The 22,560-nt window shown below is 39.2% G+C and overlaps 3 protein-coding genes across 4 annotated transcripts in view; 2 read left to right on the forward strand and 1 right to left on the reverse strand.

Annotated features, from left to right (window-relative positions):
* The first annotated feature begins 1,544 nt into the window (after positions 1–1,544).
* Positions 1,545–4,773, forward strand: LOC111669772 (tryptase-2-like). 2 transcript variants are annotated; one of them, XM_087179294.1, is made up of 5 exons: positions 1,545–1,620; positions 2,378–2,552; positions 2,699–2,976; positions 3,387–3,526; positions 4,405–4,773. In XM_087179294.1, the coding sequence occupies exons 1-5, from the start codon at positions 1,569–1,571 to the stop codon at positions 4,594–4,596; spliced, it is 837 nt and encodes a 278-aa protein (XP_087035420.1). In that variant the 5' UTR covers positions 1,545–1,568; the 3' UTR covers positions 4,597–4,773. The 2 variants fall into 2 exon arrangements, with proteins under 2 accessions (XP_087035420.1, XP_023281996.1); XM_023426228.2 differs by having other exon boundaries at positions 4,429–4,773.
* Positions 4,774–7,509: 2,736 nt separating this feature from the next.
* dus1l (dihydrouridine synthase 1-like (S. cerevisiae)) lies at positions 7,510–15,554 on the reverse strand. Its single transcript, XM_023426231.2, has 14 exons — positions 15,459–15,554; positions 14,172–14,449; positions 13,838–13,946; positions 13,665–13,715; positions 13,361–13,473; positions 12,822–12,904; positions 12,497–12,600; positions 12,232–12,379; positions 11,847–11,943; positions 11,536–11,624; positions 11,201–11,370; positions 11,077–11,114; positions 10,725–10,800; positions 7,510–9,397 (listed from the first exon to the last, which is right to left on the reverse strand). The coding sequence occupies exons 2-14, from the start codon at positions 14,406–14,408 to the stop codon at positions 9,228–9,230; spliced, it is 1,485 nt and encodes a 494-aa protein (XP_023281999.1). The 5' UTR covers positions 14,409–14,449; positions 15,459–15,554; the 3' UTR covers positions 7,510–9,227.
* Positions 15,555–21,336: 5,782 nt separating this feature from the next.
* Positions 21,337–22,560, forward strand: part of slc16a3a (solute carrier family 16 member 3a) — a 9,676-nt gene continuing 8,452 nt past the window's right edge. The window contains exon 1 of the mRNA XM_023426186.2: positions 21,337–21,595. Within this exon, the coding sequence (XP_023281954.1) occupies positions 21,373–21,595 (223 nt within the window). The 5' untranslated portion in view covers positions 21,337–21,372. The remainder of the gene's footprint in view (positions 21,596–22,560) is intronic.

Consider the following 22,560-nt stretch of genomic DNA (forward strand, 5'->3'; position numbering starts at 1 on the left):
GGCTCTGGCTGGGCCAGTCAAGAATGGTCACAGAGTTGTTCCGAAGCCACTCCTTTGTTATTTTAGCTGTGTGTTTAGGGTCATTGTCTTGTTGGAAGGTGAACCTTCGGCCCAGTCTGAGGTCCTGAGCACTCTGGAAGAGGTTTTCTTCCAGGATATCTCTGTACTTGGCCGCATTCATCTTTCCTTCAATTGCAAGCAGTCGTCCGTCCCTGCAGCTGAAAAACATCCCCATAGCATGATGCTGCCACCACCATGTTTCTCTGTTGGGATTGTATTGGGCAGGTGATGAGCAGTGCCTGGTTTTCTCCACACATACCGCTTAGAATTAATGCCAAAAAGTTCAATCTTGGTCTCATCAGACCAGAGAATCTTATTTCTCATAGTCTGGGAGTCCTTCGTGTGTTTTTTGGCAAACTCTATGCGGGCTTTCATATGTCTTGCACTGAGGAGAGGCTTCCGTCGGGCCACTCTGCCATAAAGCCCCGACTGGTGGAGGGCTGCAGTGATAGTTGACTTTGTGGAACTTTCTCCCATCTCCCTACTGCATCTCTGGAGCTCAGCCACAGTGATCTTTGTGTTCTTCTTTACCTCTGTCACCAAGGCTCTTCTCCCACGATTGCTCAGTTTGGCTGGACGGCCAGGTGTAGGAAGAGTTCTGGTCGTCCCAAACTTCTTCCATTTAAGGATTATGGAGGCCACTGTGCTCTTAGGAACCTTGAGTGCTGCAGAAATTCTTTTGTAACCTTGGCCAGATCTGTGCCTTGCCACAATTCTGTCTCTGAGCTCCTTGGGCAGTTCCTTTGACCTCATGATTCTCATTTGCTCTGACATGCACTGTGAGCTGTAAGGTCTTATATAGACAGGTGTGTGCCTTTCCTAATCAAGTCCAATCAGTTTAATTAAACACAGCTGGACTCCAATGAAGGAGTAGAACCATCTCAAGGAGGATCAGAAGAAATAGACAGCATGTGAGTTAAATCTGAGTGTCACAGCAAAGGGTCTGAATACTTATGACCATGTGATATTTCAGTTTTTCTTTTTTAATAAATTTGCAAAAATTTCTACATTTCTGTTTTTTTCTGTCAAGATGGGGTGCTGAGTGACATTAATGAGAAATAAAATGAACTTTTTTGATTTTAGCAAATGGCTGCAATGAAACAAAGAGTGAAAAATTTAAAGGGGTTTGAATACTTTCCGTACCCACTGTATAGCATGATATGACAGCGATGATAAGACTGTTCATCACTGCGACCTTAACTTAGTTAATAGCATGTTCTGCGTATTATAATCAAAGTCCTACAACTGTGAGATGAATGTAATGTTAAAAGTATAATATTTCCCTATGATATGTTAAGGAGCACAAATATTTAGTCTTATAAATTAGAAATACTCAAAGTACCAGTACCATAATATTTCACTTCAAAATACTTGAGTAAATATTCTTTGGGTGGTTTGAGCAGGAAGACTGATAGTGCTGATAAGGATTAAATCTCTCTAGCTGTGTATATAAAGCTGCAGCTGCTCCCTCGTATTCTGCAGAGACACTGCTTCACTCCGTCGCAGCCATGGCCTTCTGCAAACTTCTCACTGTGCTGGTACTGGTCCACATCACTGGAGGTGAGAAAGACAGACACATGAGATTATTATTGTGTGCCGATTCATCTGTATTCACTTTGTGAAGGTTAATTTTCACAAACTTATGATAATAGAATCTAATTTGTTGATAGAATGATATAAACTATTTAGAATTTTACTGAAAACACCTGAATGCATGGGCGTCTTGTAACTCAAGGTATGAATGTTGCCATCTTGGTGTGTAGAGATGATAAAGTCCAAAAATTAATATTGTACCGTACAGTAAATGGCGTGACTTACATTTTGCTCCATGCTCTGATGGAGGCCACTAGACCGAAACATTAGCATGTTTCTTGACATGAATAAAGTGGTGAAATTGAGATTAGTGAACTTTGTCCTGAAGCTCTGTGTGTGCGATGCCTTTTTACCCTTGGGTAGTCAGTGGTGGATTTGTATTACCTCAGAACAGAGCCAAGCTAACCATTTCCCTTTCCGTTTCCTGTCTTTATGCTAAGCTAAGCTAACTGGCGGTTAGTTGTTGATTCATATTTAACACAGAGCAATGAGAGTGAAATCAATCTTCTCCTCTAACTCTTGATAAGAGAGCAAATAAGTTTCCTCCCCAAAATGTGAATCCCTTCCTTTAACCCAACACAATGTTTGAATTTGTTACATAGGCTCTGTAAGTTCCTTAAATTCTATGTATGATGAAGTTATAAAAATAAAGAAAGTATAATACATATTTTCAGTGCTTCTACCTTAAAGTAGCTTTTATAAAGTTTCATTATTGCTTTTTTAGGTTTGCATGGAGCTGAGGTGAGGAGCTCCATTGTTTGGGGGCACGATGCTCCAAAAGGCGCCTGGCCATGGATGGTCCACCTAAATATCACATCTGAAAACAAGAAAAGTTGGCGCTGCGGCGGCACCATCCTCAACAATCAGTGGGTGCTGACCGCTGCAAGCTGCTGGGATTCGTAAGTGTGTTTTTGTAAATTATATAAATATACCTATATTCATGTAAGAATACTTTTGTGTAGTGTACGTGTGTTGGGTTTTTACACTTAATGGAGGGTTCATCCATGAATGCAGAAAAACTAATACATGTCTTTTGTGTTGACAGACGGGACAAGCCTTACTTGGCTCGATCAATTGCTTGGATCGGCACACACAGCCTGCAAAAGGCATCTGCCCGTTACATGGGTATATATGCTATCATTCCTGAACCTAGATACCGAGCTGTGGGCAATGGCTTTGTCAATGACATTGCTCTGGTCAAGCTGAAGAAGAAGATGACATTCTCAGGCAGCGTTCAGCCAGTGAGTCTACCCAGTGTCGACGACACCTTTGACCCATCGTCTGAGTGTTGGATCACTGGCTGGGGGAACACTGGGACTGGTGGTGAGCTGTACACATGACGTAGCCTATAAGATACTGTAAAGGGACAAAGGAACACATCAGCAAGTTGTGGATTTATGGGGGTCATGTGTTGGACTATTGCTAACTACCTGAAATCTTTACACTTTGGTTTTTGTTTGGATTTGGTTCAAATTCTTTTGATCCCCTACAAGATATAAAACATTCTTTAAATAATAGTTGATCAGTTCACTGGTGTGTTTTGTCCATAAAAAAGGTAATTGCCGTAATTTGTCACATAATGGACAGAGGATTTGGTGGCATGAATAAATAAAGATCAGTAATTCTACTTTGTTGTTTGCCATACTCATTTTACACTACTGTCAACAACATTTAACATTTAATAATGTTTTTCACATTAAAAGTCTTGTGTGTGCATGTGTGTGTCACTGCAGTTCCTCTGCAGGATCCAGAAATCCTTCAGGAGATGAAGATTCCCATCGTCCCTAACAGTGTGTGCCAGACACAGTATCCTGAGCTGAACTCTGACATGCTGTGTGCTGGGGATATGGTCAGAGGGAAGGACGCCTGCACAGTATAATATTTTATTATTTAAGTTGACTGAAATCTAAATTCAAAATTTCATAACATAATGAATCAATTATATACATTAAACAATCAGGGGGAGTATCTTAAAGCTCCATATTTTCCTCTTCTCTGTGTTTTATTTGAAGTGTTGATCCATAAGAAGATATATTTGTGGTTTTAAGAACCAAAAACCATCTCAGTGTAGTTTTACATCTCCTCTCTCAGGTTTCACTCTGGAGCTCTAGTAACAACAGGTCAGTGAGCCAATGAGAAGAGAGGAGGCTCTGAGCCTCTCTTCTGATTGGCTGACTGTTTTTTGAATGATCCAATAAAAATATATCAGATTTCAGGTAAACACTCAGAGGAACCAAATCTGTCAAGGTTGAATGGTGGGTCCAGGTGGGCGGGGCTCGGGGCATGGATGAGAGCTGGGACTGTTTTGTTGTGACATCACAAAGTCACAGAAGTCCTGACAGCTGGTTTTAAGGCTCAGTTTCTGAATAAAGGCTGTGTGCATTTCTCTGTGGACTGAGGCTTTGATACTTTCACAGTATTAATATAAAACCTAGACCTGCTTTATAATCAAACAACACATGGACAGAGACCTTTAGACTATATGAGACTTTTAAATTAGGCCTATAGGTTTACAGAGGTAAAGCATTACAGAGGAATACATAATACTAATACACTAATACCCCTGCTACCAGCTGTAGTTTCTTGTTAATTTACAGTTAAAGATTTTATGTAAAAAAAAAACAGAAAAAAACATGATGAGCTTATGAAAATAAAATGCATTTTTAAAAATGTATATCATCTCGGCAAGAAAAATCTAACAATACAAAGGAACAATGCAAACTGCACGGTCTAACGGTCTGCACGGTGCATGTGTGTGTTTTTTGGGCTCCACAGGGGGATTACGGCGGCCCACTGGTCTGTCGTTCAGGCCGTGGTTTCGTGCAGGTTGGCATCATGAGTTATGGGAGTCCTAACGGTTGTGCTCTCTCAGGCCGCCCTGGCGTCTTCACCCAGGTGTCCAAGCATCTGCACTTCATCGATGACTACATCCACCATGCTTAAGCTGAGGTCTAAATTTCCAGGAAGCTTAAGTGGTCCAGTCTATTTACCTGCCAAGCCGCCTTACTGTTTAAAGCTTCTCCCCTGTGCCGTACAGTCAGTCCATGTGGTCCTTTCTGCTGATTGACTTGTACTCTGGTTTGTTCAACTAAATTCTTTGCATTAAAGCTTTAAAGCATTGATCTTGGTGTTTCTATATGTGTTGGAGAATTCCTGTTTACATGCTTCAAGCCCATTAGCAAAATCAGACATCTACAACCATTAACACAGAATGTCCCTCAACCCCCAAAACCAATTGTTCCAGTATAGTAATATTAGTAATTATTGCATTTTTTTCCAACTGGAATTCATGCACTGTGAAAGATTTGTGCACCAGCTAGATCCTGCCAATACCCCGATACAGGTTTCCATCTACTCTACTTTCATAACAGAATGTTAACCGCAACATCAGGACTTCTTCTGAGATATTATATTTCACTTCCACAACAATTAAAAAAAATAAAAATTAAAAATATTTCTAGGAGAAAGAGACCCCCCGCCCCCCCCACACACACACAAATAGTATACTATAAATATATAATGTACACATCTATATTGATTTCGGTATTGTTTGTTGCAGAGTGCAAATTATACAATGACAATCAGGGGTTGACTTTTTCTCTGAGGTGAAAGGGAACCAGTACACTGCAGGTGTGTGCTTCAATAAATGGAAATGTTAACCTTTTCAGGATCATGCTTGTTTTTACTGAAGCTGTCAAATAAATGTAGTGACGTAGTGACTGCTAATACAATTACTGAGCTTTCAGCACACATGGATTTTCATATTGTTCAATGACCCAACAGGTAAAACTCTGAGTTAACTGAATTGCTGAATCAAAACAAAGATGTCTATTATAGAAGCTAATATCAAAAAGGTGAAGGACTAATTAAACCACCACATTGATGTCCAAATGTTTCTCTAAAACAAATAATCCTCTATTGTCTGTAGGTGTAAGTGTAGGTGTTTGTTAACATTAGATCATATATGAAATTTTATATTGGTAATGAAATGACAAGCCAACACTGGAAATGAAAGGGTTTTCATATCACATGTTTTTCATTTGCAGCATGTTGTTGTATTTGTTTTGTAGTTTTTGAATCAGCAACGTTTCTGAATATGCAGCTCGTGTTTTGGGCCATTGCAGCACATTTGCCCTTCTCCTTGGCCACCGTACAAAAGGGTAAAAAAACCCAAAAAACTACAAAAGTAGTTAATTAACCAAAATCAACAGTTGTGTACGACCTGGTAGACCGAGGACCACAAGCCTTCTGGATGACTGTAAAAGCATGGTGAAGAATGAAACTGCAAGTCAAGAATGCTCTCCAGGATGTAGGCAGACATGTTTCCTTATCAAACAATCAAGAGGCACACAAAAACTTTAAACAAGTAGAGCGCTGTCTTGTTCTACAGACTGATGATGTCAAAATCAACCTCTCTGAAAATGATGGAAAGACAAAAGCATGGAGAGATAAAAGGAGCAGCTCATGACCCATCACATACCGCTTCATCCAAGTGAACGTGTCTGCCAAATATGAATAAATTCCCTCCCTTACTGAGATATCGTGCTCACAAGAAAAGGAAAACATAAGGCCTCCTCGCTGGTGTGGGGACATAAAAAACTACACTGAAATAAAATATAAAACCAACTTTACCTCCATGAGTTTAAATAAAAGATTTGGGCTTTTTTGGACACAAACAGGGGGTTTGTTTCTCTTCACAAATGTGTTTAAAGCCGTGTTAGTGAGCAGTTCTGCTTTGCAAAGATAATCCATCCACCTGACAGGTGTGCCTTGGGCTGGTCACAACAAAGGGTCACCCTAGGGTGCCTCGGTGGCTCATCTGGCGGAGTGCGTACCACGTGGGTTTGGTCCTGGCTGCGGCGGCCATGGGTTCGGGTCTGACCCACGGGCCTTTGCTGTGTGTCATTCCCTCTCTCTGTCCCTGACTTTCCTGTCTCGCGCTCACTGTACCTATCAGAATGAAGGCAAAAATGCCAAAACATTACTTTTAAAGAAATTATTTTGATAGAACACATTTATTGGGCTCTGCACTGTGGCTCTCACATGACTCACTTGGGCTACGAATGTGCATTATTTTGCGGGAGGTCGTGGATCAGAAAACAAGGCAGTGTGTGCGGTGACCACCATTTGCCTCATGCAGAGCTACACATCAGGCTGTTGATTGTTGGCCCACTCCTCTTCAATGGCTCTGAAGTTGCTTAATGTTGTCAGGAACTGCATCACAGTCACACACACAGGTCCAGGGCATCCCATCAGAAATGACCTTGGAGATGGCTTAAGGTGGTGAAATGACCATTCACTTCATGGGCAACAGCTCTGGTGGATATTCAGCATGCCAAATACACGTCACCTTAAAACATGTAACATCTGTGGAATTGGTTTTTGTGTGACAAAACTGCACATATTAGAGTATTGCTGTTGTATTTTTGTTCAGTATATATCGACTTTGACAGAACAGCACGATTCGACTGCAGGGGAAAAGAAAACCTGCAAAATGCAGAAGCTGAATTATCAAAGATCTTGCTGACTGACTTCCCAGTTCAGATAAAGCAGAGCGATACAACTTCAAATTCTTAAGGGTAAGCTTAAGATAATTAGAGTGACATCTCAAATGCTGATTCCTCACCTGATTACTAGTAACACTTCATGCTGATAAAAATGTGTGAAGGTGGAGCAGCTTTTTATTTTTGTCTTGACGTACACCCAGAGTTGAGTCAGATGAACTTAAATGCCCTTTCACCAAATCAACCTGTCATGTGCTGGATGTAATTTAACACTATAAATCATAACAGAAACAACAGGGCTAATTAAGACCTCATTTCCCATCACCTTTTCATGTATTTATCAAGACAATAATCAGTTTTGTTAGCATTTTACTTTCTCCAACATCTGCGAGGTCCATTTGAGTCTGACAAGCAGCAGCATCTTCCGGTTTCAAGCTTCAAAGAAAACAAGTGTGATCCAATTCTACATACATTACAGGCTTCCTGCTAGCTAACTTGAGTCTTTGGATAAAATGGACGATCGATTTGTATTCACCCGTCTTGTATTTTTCAGTTTTTCAATTCAAGTAAACAAGTTGACACAAAGATCTCGACCCCAGTCTGTGTTTGCTGTTTAGTTCATCCAGGCTAATATAATGCTAACCAGCTCAAATGATCTACTTAACTCATCTACGTCAACTCTCACAAATAGATGACTGACGTTTGGATGGAGAAACCTTGGATAAGTGAGGTTTACGTTTGAAAGGAATGTATTTTTTTCCAAGAAATATCTTGCAAGGGGATTAGATGAGAAGATTGTAACCATCCCCATGTCTGTGGAAAATATAAAAATCTAAAGCTTAGCATAGCACAAAGAATGCATGGGGGAACAGAAGCACCAGCACCAGAGGATTTTTACCTTTGGACAGAATAAGACTAGTGCCCCCACCCTTTAGTTAAGTAAGTTAGTTGCCAATACAAAGGTCACAATATGTATTTTCCGATTTCTCTATGTCAAACGCACAAAGTACAACTTGTAAACAAAGTTTCTGGTTGGTTAATTTCTTTTCCCACTTTTGATGGAGCTCTGGCTAGCTGCTAATCTTTGTCCTAAGCTAGGCTAAACACTGTCTGGGTGTAAGATGATAAAACATATTTCACAAAATGTCATAGTGTTCATAGTTAGTAGAGACATTTCTTTTGTACTGTGTCGTCACTGAGTTTTAGACAACACCAGATGGAGCACCACTTTGATCTTCCTCTCCCTTCAGATCAGATCTGGATAGGCAGTGGTGTTTTCATCAAAAGGCACATACAGTCAATGCACTACAGGCAAAACATAAAACCCAAAATAAATAGTTTAAGTCATCACTTGAAAATGCAACCACATTCATGACCTTAAATGAAAGCAATACAGTCTGTCAGGACGAGGTGTTTTCTCCGTCAGTCTGACACTTACTGAATCTTCATACTTTGGTGACTCAGTAACAACTTCGCCCAAAATAAAAATAATAATGTCTAAAACTTGTCCTCACATACAATCTTTGATCAATCTTTAAAAAATAAAATGACAGAATCAGTAGAGAACTAATTCATTTTCATGAGGAAACTTACCAACTTTCCCACAGAAAAAATGCCAAGCAAATCCACATCAAATTAAAAATATTTTTTTTCTAGTTTATGGTTTTGGTCTGTGGATCAATGTCCACCATCAGTCCGATTCAGACAGTCTCTTCCTGGAAAACAACTGTCATTGAGGTTATTTAGCAGCTGTGTTGTCTTATATAATGTCCTGACTTATCATTGGTCACCTCTACATGCAAACACCTGAAGTTGTTATCCTCCAATTGCATCTCTCTGTTGCCCGAATAAACACAAAAACTCGCCCCTCATGTGTTCATCACCAGCAAAACATATCACAGTAGGTCCACACAGCAGCCTCACTGGACTGATCTTTACTATGACGCACATCTGAACTGAACTATTCATCTAGATGGTCTTAACTGGGTTAGTCCGACTTTTAGATGTGGCGGCTCAGACCTACAATAACAGCAGTCTGGTATGTGCATGTAGAGGTAGCCATATTCCTGCTCATAGTGGCAGATGTGCCTGTGACTGCTCCTGCAGCTCTGGACTTGGATGTGGGGGAGGCTGAGGGGAGCCGCTGCTGTTTTTCTCTGTCTCTGCTGCCGAGTCCTTCTTTCTATTTTCCTCGTCAGCTTTTTGTTTCTCCGCCTTGGTCTTGAACCTCAGCCCATGACCTGTCAATCACAGGTAATAAAGATTAAATTCAGTACTGGTTAGTCTACTTTTTCATAAGTATGCAAATAATAACACAGCCAGTCACATGTAATGTCTTCAAACTTACTTAGTCTGACCAACGGTCCAAAAGCTCAAAGAGTGTCAATTTACATTGATATGAAACAAAGATAAACAGCACATCTTTGCATCTGACAAGCTGGAAGCAAATCTGGTTTATTGACTGTCAATGAATAAGCTATGGGACAGTATGGAAATGATTGGTGTGGGGATGGGGAGCAAGGGAAGAAGGAGAGGAACCTTGTTTCACTTTCAAACGGATTTTGTTTGGACGCAGCCCTCAAAAGAAGCTTAAAACTCAAACTTTATTCCCTTGCTTGCCAACAGTTGTCCTCAGGTGTGGAAATCAACCCTCTTTCTATCACTTATTTTCTGCTACTGAAGTTATCATGCTAACCAGCTAGCTCCAGTGCGGTAGGCTCGTCCCATTTTCCGATATCCAGTCACCGTAGCGTCCAGTATGTCCTGAAGAAGTAGCGCTGCTCTGAGGACGTACCTCTTGTATTGTACTTAGAAAAACACCCTGCCTTATTTCAAACCAAAATATGAAATGTATCGAACTGTGACAAATAAACTTAAAGAGGTAAAACTAAAAATTGAATATGATGCTCCAATTTATACATTTAATATCTTAATAGAATCTTAATTTAATTAACATTTTCACATCTTAGAATTAATCTTAACAATGTGTCCTACCAATATTCACATTAGAAGTGAAATTAGCTGTTGCTAAATTTATGGAAAACAATTAATGCTTCCTGTTTACCAAATATTTCAGCAGCTCTGTCTCAGAACTAACAGATACTAAACGAACAGAGATTCCGCTATCACTGAAACAGTTAACTGGGCACAGACACCAGCTGTGGATCCTGAGGGGATGGAGCACCAAAATATTTTCACCCCAACCAGGACCCAAATATAGTGACTGTCTGTCATAATTAAGGCAATTCCATGAGTCTGGGTTACATAACGAGGCATGTTAACCTGTGTGTTTTGGAGCAGAATTTGTTTCCTCCAAACAGCTGAGCCAAAGACTGAACCACAACTGTACAGGCTGATGAAATAACCTGTGGCACATGTCAAGCCTCCTTGACATGTTTACCTGTTTAATCTTTAAAAAAAAAAAAAAAAAAATCTGACAAGGAAAAGATTAAATAAAATATGAATATGAAGTATGAAAAAAATAAAAAAAACACTTATCTGTGTATGCCGTGTGTGTGTGTGGGTGTGGGTGTGGGTGTGTGTGTGTGTGTGTGTGTGTGTACTGACTTGGACAGTCTGCCACCTCCTTGAAGGCCTTTTTCTTACAGCAGCCTCGACACAGATTAAACACGCACTTATTTCCCTGCAGAGCAAAATAAAACATCAAAAAAAGGTACTAGAGGGCTCACTTTGTTCAAGTGAAAACACATAATGCAACATATATATATATGTATGTATATACTCATATATATATATATATATATACACACTATATCACATATATCGTTATATCAAACTTAACCCTTATGACTTATTATTTACATTGACATTACATAACTAACCTAAACTCTATTTGGGCTCCTCTGTCACCTTGAATCAAATACACATTCATACACACACTGTGTTAAAACTGACTTACCTTGGGGTTTCCACACTGTTCACATTTGATGTACTTGGCTGTGGAAAGAAAAACACAGTCAGACTTTGTATGTTTCAGATTAGGACCTCAGCATTTTGAGCAGGAAGTGATGGGCCAGACTCACGTTTCTGATCGGGACAAAAGTTCTTGTTGGGGTTACGGGATCTCTTCTTCTGTTTGTTTTTAGAGAGGGTGTCAGCAGATCCATCAGAGTCCTCCAGCGCTCTCTTCTGACACACTGTCTTCTTCACCTCTGAACCCTTGCTGTTACCGTTGGCAACTGGCTCCTTTGGCCTGTGTGGTTTTGTCAGTTGACAGCAAGATTAAAAAGATTTTTCTTCACTATCTGTTTATTTTATCATCTGTCAGGAAGTCCTTTCACAAGTATCTTACTGATGTATGAAACTGTGCCAGTAAAATGATTATATATAGGCAACTAAAAACAGTGTGGTGACTCACACTGGCCTGACGTATGGCTGGCAGATCCAGTGGGGGAAGGGCAGGCTGCTCTCCTTCTCTTCCACATCCTTTCCTTTGGCTATCTCCTCCTGTACGGACACATCACACCAATCATTGTTCATCCAGTTAGTGTTAGTCTGCTTGGATAAGACTGATTAAACAGCTCTGTGTAAAAGATTTTAGTCAACATTGGCCATTGTCAGAGATAAGGTCACTTGCATGTACAACAAGTATGAGACCCAATTCATTTGTCACGTGGTTTTTATTTAGGTACAATTTTATTTTGAAATTTTATTCATAGGTCTGGGTACCTGGCAGCGCAGCCTCAACTTTTTGCTGACGTCAGCCAAACCTTCGATGTTCTTCACCTTGGCCAACTCCTCTCTCAGGTCATGGTGGATCTGTAGCCTACACACACACACACACACAGCAACTTGTAAAGTACATACTGGACATCTGAGCAACAAGACATTGTTCCTACATTAAAACATATTATATTAAATATTATATGTGACTGAGACACTACTACATAGAAATGGCTAAGCTCCATATGTATATTTATTTACTATCTACAGATAATGTAAATAATTTTATCTCCCTAAACTAACTGTCAGTGCAGTAAGGAGTTGTATTATATTATATTATAGTAAATGCATTTGTACAGAGACACATGCAGACTGGGGCAGACAGACATACGTGTGGTGCCAGAGCTTGAAGAGGTGGGCTCGTACATAGGACAGAGTGCAGGGAGGATACTGCTTCACCACCTCTAGATACTCCTCAGCCATCTCCCACACTGGGGGGTTACGGCCCTCGAACAGTGCTGGGTTATGGAGGTTCCCCTCTAAAAATAATACAAAAAAAAGGAGGTCGTTTCAGGACAATGCATAACCTTTGAAGGAAAGTACGTTATATTACGTGTTTTCAAAAATGTGTGTAATGAACATAATGAAACACTAACCTGCACTCATGACTCCCTGAACCCCTGTCTCCTGAATACAGCGCTCCACATCACTCAGGTGCTGAATGTTGCCATTAGCAAACACTGGAATATTAACTGCTTTCCTGTAGCAGAAGAACACCAAACAATTAATGAATATGATATGTATCACAGGAAAAGGGAAAGGGGAAATGTTCAGCACTATGACTCTTTGATTTTGTTATAATACCGGATAATCAGATGATGAGGCATTATATTATTAAATTGAGACCACTGGAAAAGCTGCACAAATGTTCAGATTAAATACAGTACAGTGAAGAATTGAAGCAAAGAGGCGGTAGCTCACCGTACTGCCTTGATGTGCTCCCAGCTAGCGATACCCGTCATGGCTCCTTTCTGGTCTTTGGTTCTGCCATGCACTGTCAGCAGCTGGGAAAGAAATGGAAGAGAAAAAAGCTAAAATGTAAGACTGTTAAGAATTTTCAAATTCTTCCTAAAACTGCAATTAAGGCTAATATCTCAGATATATACTAATAAATATTCTGAAACTTATAATAAGCCCAATATTCCTAATATAAAAGGAACGTGAACACTACAAATACAATAATTTTATTTTAATATTCCATTTTTTATTGATTTTGAACAGGTCGTTAACCTTAAAAATACTGCTGAGTTTATAGAAACCAAGGTTAAATACAACAACAACATATATACAGAAACAGCAGTAATTTATCAATGGTGATATTATTTACCTAAATTAACTAAAAATAGCACTAGGAGGAAAAAATACAAAAATAATTGCGAAAAAATGAAGGAGGGAGGATGTGCTCTGGGAGAACACTCACACAGTGTGACAGTATGATAACATTATCACAGTGATCATACCTGACATCCGGCTTTCTCCAGCATCTGGGCATAGCAGACTGTCTTTTCAATCTCCTTGAACACACGGATCTTACATGTGATGGGCACCGAGAGCTTTTCATTGGCTAACCTGACTGTAAGATAACGGTGGCATTTTAGTTTGAGATGCTGCGGTGGTTTATAAAACAAAAAATAAAACAGTTGAGGGAAAAGTGGTGCTAGACCTCTGAAGTGTGTTTGTTTCAGAATGTGCTGGTTTCAGATAAACTACTAAATTTTCTGCATTGCTGATATGTTTGCTGAGCCCAAAGATGACAAGACTTACTCATTTTCTCTAACAGCTCCCATTCGTCTTGTAGAAAGACTCCATAGTGACCTTGGAAACAAGCATCAGAATTAGTTTTGATTATGTTGTTTGTAAGGTCAGCATCAGTATCTTTTCTGATACAACCACTAGGTGAGAATTTGAGGATTAATTTCTGTAGAAACTGTGCCTACCCCTCTTAGCTATCATCTGTGGACAGCCCAGGTTCAGGTCAATGGCGTCGCAGTAGTCCTGCGACAGCAGAGCCGCCTCAAGGAACACCTCTGGATCATTGGCACAAAACTGACACAAGGGGAAAAGAACACTGTGATTTATATTTAACATCACATGAGGAACAATATTAATATGTCAGTGTGTGTAATGTGACATAATATGTCTTGTGACAAACCCGTGACTCCCCGGGGTTATCAAAGATGAAAAATATGCTGTGATATTTCCACCAGCACTTCAAAGTACCATCATTAACAAAAACAAACCGTAAAAGACCTTGTTGATGTTGATCCTCACCTGTGTGATGAGAGGTCTGTCCTCCTCACAAACCTCATTGTAGAGGTTTTCTCTCCTGTAGTTGGCATCACGGACAAACACCTGTGCATGCAGCATGGGGGTGTAGCAGAGCTGAGCACCATGTCTGCGGCTCAGCAGGCGCCAAGCCAGCTCGCTCTGGTCCACCATGGGTGCCACCACAAACTGTGCTGCTTTCAGGGTCTTATTCCAGAATTCAAAGCCCTGGAGCTTGGCCATCACAGCTGACTTCACCACACAGGAGACCACGAGACCTAGGACTGAACAATTAATTGAAATATTATCAAAAGCTGCAGTCTTCTGATAAAGGTAAAATGTGCCATAACATTATTAATAAAGCTTTGTGGGGCTACAGAGATGCCACAGCCTACAAATCATATTCACCAGACATAAGGGAACATCATGCTTGTTTGGTAAAGACCCCAGCAAAAATCACATCATCGTCATCATTTTTTCATCACTCAAAAATTCCCACAAAAATTTTGACTCATATTGCAATCACAATATCTGAAAAAACAATCACAATATGATTCTTGTCATATATCATTGAACCCAGTATTAAAGAGCCTGCAAAAATGTAGTCTCCTGCCAACATAACAAACACTGAACAGAATAAGTAAAAGTACTCCATGAAATTAGGTTTGAAAGACACATTTGTTGTAATACTCAGTAGTTCCACCCAGTCCTCAAATTTCCTCCTGCCTTGCTGTCAGTGTTTTTTCTTCTTTAAGGCTTGGACAGCTTACTTAGCATCCATAAAACGTGTGATATTTAAGTTAGTTTGCTAGTTTCAAACCAGCTGTGACATATGGACTTATATAAGTGTCTGACGTTACTGACAAGACACTGCCTGTGAAACTTAAGTCATTTGTATATTTTCAATTTATCAATTTTTACTTGTGTACAAACAGAAGTCTATACGTCGACCACTTAAAGCAGAGTAGTGAAACATAACAACGTCAAAAAGTAACTAGCTATTTCTAAGACATTACATGTTGTAGCTTAGCCACATTTTTACTTGTCTTTCTAACGTTAAGAGTGAGGGTGACAGCTTGGTCTCTAACGTTTTCACGTTTGTCTTTCTGCCTCAACACCTATTAGCATCTAACTACTTAGCTGTATCTTTGCTGTACTGTCAGCTAGCTAGCAAAGACATCTAGCACGTGACAGAAAATGTATCAGTTTTGTTTCTCTGGCGGCAACATGCACTGCTCCGGTCACGTACTAACTGCAGTTACGAATATACACCTGGATGGTTTATTGTTTCACCTGTAATAGTGTTAGATTTGCAGAGTGTGGCTTGATCCAAATGTCCTGACTGCACCGCACTCACGCACTCGCAGACTGGCTGAGTTTACGGGTGCGTTCCCGGGAAATCCGTGAACGCGCAGAGAAAGGACTTCCTACTCCTTTTCTTCTTCGTTGACTTTTTAAATGACATTTGGCATCCACGATGTCTGTTTACTGCCACCCTCAGGTTTTATTCCCCTTAAAAAAAGAGTTTGGGAATAATAATAAATACAATATACTATACTATAATAAAAAATGCTTTTAGCAAAATACTTTATACATAAATGTTGCTTTTCAAAAAACACACCTATATATAAATGAAATAATATTTTAAAAAATTATAATGTAAAATGCTGTTACATTAAAAAAGCCCAACATCTATATGAATAGCTATGCACTTTAATACCAACTTATTTTGTCCCTTTATTTTTATTTCATATATTTTTTCTCGTTTATTAAGTTTATTATTTTCCTTTGTTTTATTATTATTAATGTATTTATTTACTTATTATTTAGGTATTTACTCATTTTCTTTCTTCTGGCCTATAATGTTCTTATCCGTTTTGATTGTTATAAAGATTGTCAATAAAAAATTAAAATAAAAATTCTCCCTCATTCTCTCTCACAGTCTCAGTTGTTCAGTCGACCAGACACAACTAATTAAAGATTCCCTTGTACACCGTCTCCACGTCCTAATATACTTTTGACGTTGTCCTCTATATTTATCTACTTATTTTCCGCAATTTTGTCATCATCTCGTCCTCATGACGCTGATCATTAAAACCCAATGGATGATTTCCTATGATGGTCCTGTGGTCGCAGTGCCCAATTCCCGCCTCCCCAGACGATTAGCATCCATCCCACCTTCCATGTCTCCAAAGATAAACCACTCAACGAAAGTCCACTTTGTTTAAATATACTGATAGTTTCAGTTCTGATTAGCTGAGAAACACAACATGCAATTTGATTTCAAATTTGCAAAGATTGAGAAAGACCTTGTAGGTTGTGATTAGTTCAAGATTGACTATTGAAATAGTTACTCTATATGTGGGATGGAGTAGCTGAGGTAAGGCAGGGTTATATGAAAGTAGTAAATGAGCCAAAACAGTAAAGTTGTGGGCCGGACAGCTTAACAATGAGCTGAAACTCACTACTCTGTAAAGCTCAGGGGTGCCCCAGATTCAGCTGACAGTTCTTTGTAGATTTGTCACTAAAAGTGACCCCTTTCAATTATCATATTATTTTCACCTTGTCATTTGATATATTGTTATTATTAGAATATCAATTATAACCGTTTTAAACATAGTAGGTGTCACCCATACCCATAAACATTTTTTCTGTTGAAAAGGAAAAGAGTTTTTGTAGGACACCTTTAATATAGAAGAAAAAGACTTCCAAAGCCCCACCCGACTTTTATGCACGACATGTACATGAAGGTTATTTTACTAATAATGACGAGTAATATTACTATTACTTACTCTGGCGTAGCTTTGACAAGTGAGAGAAGACAATCCTGCAAATTACAGATCTGTATGATATTTGATGATTGTATTAAACGGTATAAATTTATTTTGTATTATATTGAATAAAATTCTATAGAAATCAAACACTGGACTTCATCAGTATTTGACACATATGTTTTATATACATATATGTGAAATATAATATTTCAATCATGTGTAAACTGCTTTGGCAACAGCATGTTGAGATCTTTGCTGTATATTATGTGTAATCAAAGTTACAGCACCTCAACATTTAAGATCCCTGTGGTCACTGATATTCATCTTGTTGAAAACACTGAGATATAAAGACATAAGAGTGCCTGCCAGTCCCAGTTTGTCCCACACTGGTAATTAAAAAGGTCAAAAACAGTCTTCATCAGTCACTGCCGGCTGAGGACTGTGAACCTGAGGCTTTAGGACCCAGCATCATGAGGCTTGCCACTCTCGCAGGGTCTGCAGGCAGACGTGCGGGGAGAAACGAGGCTCCAGAGCTGAGGGAGGAGACTGAAGGAGGGACAACTCTCAGCAGCATCACCCGGTAAGAGACTCAGCAGCTGTCACCGTGTGGGCATCACGACTGATAATCAAATCTCTCCTATTATTATAAACACATGCAAGTCTGTGGCGGACTGGTGAGAGCGAGGCGTCTGTCACAGTGACAGGGACACATTAATATTAACAACCACATTTTTTTTTTTTTTTTAGATCTGGGACCGTTAATGTCCATCATATGGCGCAAATTGTTATTTTAGTGCACGTTTTCACGCACCATCCCAGCCAGCCGTCCATGTCATGACAGAGTTATATAAGGTGTGCAGGGGCATCCAGACAGAGATCCCCATGATGCAGGTATGGTAGCCTACGTAGACTGACGTTAGTTTACCCATAACAAGTTATATTTAGCGTTTTGGTATTTAAACTTAAAACCTTTTACTTAAATCTCAGTGTTCTCAAAGTATCCTAATGTAAAATAAATAATAAACGTATAAATAAACGTGAAATTTATTTTATGATTATTTTATTAGGAAACTGTATTTTGCATTACTATAGGCTAATCAATAATCTTTTCTCCTCTTAATTTCAACTTGAGTTGCTTACAGCACTATTACTTTTTTTTTTTAAACTACAGAGTATTCTTGTGTTCATTTCCTCGATCCTATTGACCTGTTGTTCAGTGGGTCACATGGCTTTGAACATCTCACTAAAATGTTATCTTTTCTAATGAAGAGAATGTAGTTTAGCCACATTATCTACAATGTTTCTTAATAATTTAAATTTTTTTTATTATGATAAAAAATTTAAACCATATCACATTTTGTTTTATTTACATCACTTCTTATTATAGTCTGAATGCTTTCAATTGTTTTATTTCAAGGCAGTGGTTGTCAAAGTCGGGTTCAGGGACCCCCAGGGGTCCTTGAAGGGGTTCTTGTGGGTTCCCAGCAAAAAGGGGAATCATTTATTTTCACTATAATTCCATCTATAAGCAATACAATGACAGAGTGAATGAGTATTTTGGTCATGGGCCTGAAACTTTCTATAGTAAGACATATACTGTAAAAGCAAAAATCTTATCAGATGGGGGTCTGTGGTCTAAATTGTGTCAGTTTAGGGTCCTCAATGTGAAGAAGTTTGAGAACCACTGCTTTAAGGCATCTTATGTTGTTGTTTTGGTCTGTGAAGCTGTTTCCATATCAAGATTTTAAAGCATCATTACTATAATTCTCTGTAGGTTCATCACTGTGAGCAACACCTTTCACATTACATTCATGCAGCTTTCATTTGTCTCGGCCACTAGAGGGCAGCGTAGCAGGCTGCAAACTAACTACTTTGACATATTGCAATATAAAGTTGTTTCAGCAAACATGTTTGCTAACAGTTGCTAATTTACGCACCCAACAGGCGTAAAGCAACACAGTCAATATCAATTTGGAGTCATGTTCCAATTTTCACTTTCCTTTTTGCTCTGTTTTGAGCTCCACCAACTCTATCTTTATCTATGCTCTACGCCACAATGCGTAGAGCATCTACTATGTTCACCAGCTCATCATCTATGTCTGCTATTACTAGATAGGTAGTGCACGGTGGATTTATCAGAGCTTCTTTTTGCTGAGAACAGCTGCCTGCTGCTGAAAATGAGGTTGATGAGATCAGTTAGACTGAACTGAAACATCAAAGTAGTGGGCCAACACAAAGCAATGAGTTAAAGTAAGCTAAAACGCTCTGTAGGGCTGAGGGGGTACTACACTAGATTGAGGTTATAATTCTCTGTGGGTTCATCACTGTGAGCAACACCTTTTACACCTTTACACATAGTCATTGAATCCATTGTCATGATAAAAATATTTATTAGCGCAGCTTTAAAGATGAAACCAGACTAATCTGAGCTACAAGAACATCCCTGGCTTTTTGAAATTCTACATGATGTTCGCTTTTCTGTGTGTAATGACTAACGTCTTGAGCCGACTTCATGCAGCATGTATAGCTACATACCATACACATGTATCTCACCATACTGTACATTAGCCCTCTGGATAAGAAATGCTGATAATAAAAGATCACGCTTTAATAACAGCAGCTATAAAAAGCTAAATTATTAACAATTACTTATAATGTTATTGAAATATTTTATGCATGTTACCCCTCAAGGCCTTGTGAAAATTTTTGAATTGTCAACATTGTGCCGGGAAAACGTTTGAGGACTTTGTGGCACTGCTCTGTAACAAAATCAATATCTGAGTTGTTTCTAGACTTTATCTGCCGTCCAAGGAGACTCAGAGGACATTTTCTGAAAGAATATATTACAGTCCATACAATACTCCCAACAATGACCTCAGGATATTTTTCAAAGTTTCTTATGACTGTGTAATAATGCAGCATAAACTCCCCAGGGAGAGACTGACTGAAACACACAGTGTCTGTTGATCCATAGTCAGGCTGGTCACGTCACCTTCCCGTCAGCGTGAGGCCTGAAATTACCATCTTATCTGGAGACACTGGATTGTTGGCTGAGCCCAGCCTGCATGTCTACCGCACAGCTCGTTCCTCCAGCTCCCTGTAAATGAGCTGATGGAGACACAAGCCGTTTCCTCACTGTCCAAACAAAGTTAAAAACTGACCAAAAGAAACACCCTGATCACCACACTTGTGTTCTTAACAGCCCACCTGTTTTAGAGCTTTGCCTCTATTTGCATATGTAAATGTAATAAGCTTACAACAGAAGAACTGTAAGGCCAAAATGCATTTATGAGACCTCATTTGAAAGGTAACATCTTGTAGTTTCTGGAAATGTGCTTGTTTTACATGTGACTTCAACCCAAATCATATTTAATAACTATTTGTAGGATAAACTTTATACAAAAACAATGAAAAGCTTCGTAATACTTGAAGCTTCAAGGCCTCTAGGCCTAATAATCCAGTCTAATAGACCTTTGCAGTTAATTTTTTCACTGGCGCCCATAAACCTCTCTAAAAGGAAAACTGGGAGAAATGTGCTTTAACTCTTAATATGAAATAATAGAAAACACACTGAGGAATTTTGAGGCCAAAGGCTCTGAGTACTTTTGTAATGAGAGATTTCAGTTTTTGATTTTTAATACATTTCCAAAAATAGTTTGACTTTGTGGTTATGGATCGTTGAGAGTAGACTGATGGACAAAAACAGCAGTTTTATAAATTTGAAATTTAAAAAAAAGGGTGCAAAGTGGTCTGAATACTTTCTGAAGCCTCTGTATGTAGTTTACAATGATAATTTAGAAGAGAACAGAAACAGAAAGTAAGGGTTACTGATTGGTCGACTGCTTCCTGAAAAAAATGCAAGTTGATTTGAATAACTAATAAATACGAAGAAGAGGAATTAAAGGAATTAAACTAAATCCATTTTCAGTAATAGAAAGTCTTTATATCTAAAATAGAGATAAACATAGAAATGCAAATGTTGTTTTTGGATTGGATTTTTGTTCTAGTTCCTATTGGGGACTGGCCCAACCTCAGTGCTCATCAGGATCTGTTTTAACCTCCTTAACCTACAGTTAGCATCACTTCTCTGCAGCCCCACACACACTGTGCAGGATCACATTTCTGTTCTTCTTTTTTGTCATTTGAACTACGGTGTGCTCTTCTCAGAAATTATGGGGACAAATAGCAGGTTGGAGGGTTCTGCTTGGCTCAAATGGAACTTGAAGAGTTTCTAGCAATTCCATAAATTCATAAGTTTATCAAGGTTCATTTAAGGTGGCAATATTAAACTGTTATTCCTGATAGACAGTAGTCATGGTGCAGGACTGAATTACGTGCATTTACAGAGAAACTCAATCCAACAGCTAATTGTCATTTCCATTGTTTTTCTAGCTTCTCTATCTGCGTCTGTTAAGACACAGCCCTAAGACATCATGGGAGGCGTGGCGGTGGACGTGGGTGCGGACAGAGTGAAGGCACCCGATGGAGGGTGGGGCTGGGCAGTGCTGGCCGGCTGTTTCGTCATCACAGGCTTTTCCTACGCTTTCCCAAAAGCGGTCAGTGTATTCTTCAAAGAGCTGATCCTGGAGTTTGGGGTGGGATATAGCGATACTGCCTGGATCTCCTCCATACTGCTGGCCATGCTCTATGGGACAGGTAGGCTGCTGCTACACATGAACAACAGGTGGACACAGTAGCAAAAAGTGTGGTGTAGTTTTAATGCAAACCCATAATTGATATCTTTTGTTAAAGCTCAATATTTTCTTCTTCTCTGTGTTTTATTTGAATGGTGATCATAAAAAGATATATTTGTGGTTTTAAGAACCAAAAACCATCTCAGTGTAGTTTTACATCTCCTCTCTCAGGCTTCTCTCTGGAGCTCTAGTAACAACAGGTTGGTGAGCCAATCAGAAGAGAGGAGACTCTGAGCCTCTCTTCTGATTGGCTGACTGTTTTCTGAGTGATCCAATAAAAATATGGCAGATTTCAGATAAAGGATGTTGACTGTTTTGTTGTGACATCACAAAGTCCTGACGGCTGGTTTTAAGGCTCAGTTTCTGAATACAGGCTGTGTGCATTTCTCTGTGGACTGAGGCTTTGATACTTTCACAGTATTAATATAGAACCTAGACCTGATCTATAATCAAACAACACATGGACATCTGCCTTTATACCATATTTAAGCAATTTCTGTTCAGATTGAGGAACAACATGAAGATCTTACAGTATTATCCAGTCCAATGCAACACCATCACCAAGTGCTGTGTAATGTTTATTTATTCTGTCTCATTACTTGCACTGGCTGTAATACTTCCTGCATTTCATTTCAAATATTTTAACAAGGGGGTTAAATTTCGAAACCAAACCAGGACTAAATGAAAATTATGGATAAAATGAACTGTTCAAGTAAACTTAAAGGGACAGTTTGAAAATTTTGGCAGCACCCATATTCACCTTCTTACCACTCCCATGACTGTATGGCAGGCCCGGTTCTAGACTGCTGTGATTGGAACATAGAAACACAAATGTTGTTGATAGGAACAAGACGGTTTTATTAAACCAGTTCATATCATGAAAAGAAAGAAAAGAGGGGGGGATTAGACAAGGAGAGAGAAGGGGGG

Source organism: Seriola lalandi, unplaced genomic scaffold, assembly GCF_002814215.2.
Source record: "Seriola lalandi dorsalis isolate HSWRI2012SDOR001 ecotype SW California unplaced genomic scaffold, Sedor1 jcf7180002054816, whole genome shotgun sequence".
NCBI classification, from domain to species: Eukaryota; Metazoa; Chordata; class Actinopteri; order Carangiformes; family Carangidae; genus Seriola; species Seriola lalandi.

What these genes read in the sequence shown, in the direction of transcription:
- LOC111669772 (XM_087179294.1), top strand. Translation starts at nt 1,569, where the DNA reads ATGGCCTTCTGCAAACTTCTCACTGTGCTGGTACTGGTCCACATCACT. An exon ending in ACTGGTCCACATCACTGGAG is followed by an intron (nt 1,621 to 2,377) that starts GTGAGAAAGACA and finishes TTGCTTTTTTAG; the next exon opens with GTTTGCATGGAGCTGAGGTG. An exon ending in GGGGAACACTGGGACTGGTG is followed by an intron (nt 2,977 to 3,386) that starts GTGAGCTGTACA and finishes GTGTCACTGCAG; the next exon opens with TTCCTCTGCAGGATCCAGAA.
- dus1l (XM_023426231.2), bottom strand. Translation starts at nt 14,408, where the DNA reads ATGGCCAAGCTCCAGGGCTTTGAATTCTGGAATAAGACCCTGAAAGCA. An exon ending in ACAGACCTCTCATCACACAG is followed by an intron (nt 13,947 to 14,171) that starts GTGAGGATCAAC and finishes CCCTTGTGTCAG; the next exon opens with TTTTGTGCCAATGATCCAGA. An exon ending in AACAGTGTGGAAACCCCAAG is followed by an intron (nt 10,801 to 11,076) that starts GTAAGTCAGTTT and finishes TTTGCTCTGCAG; the next exon opens with GGAAATAAGTGCGTGTTTAA.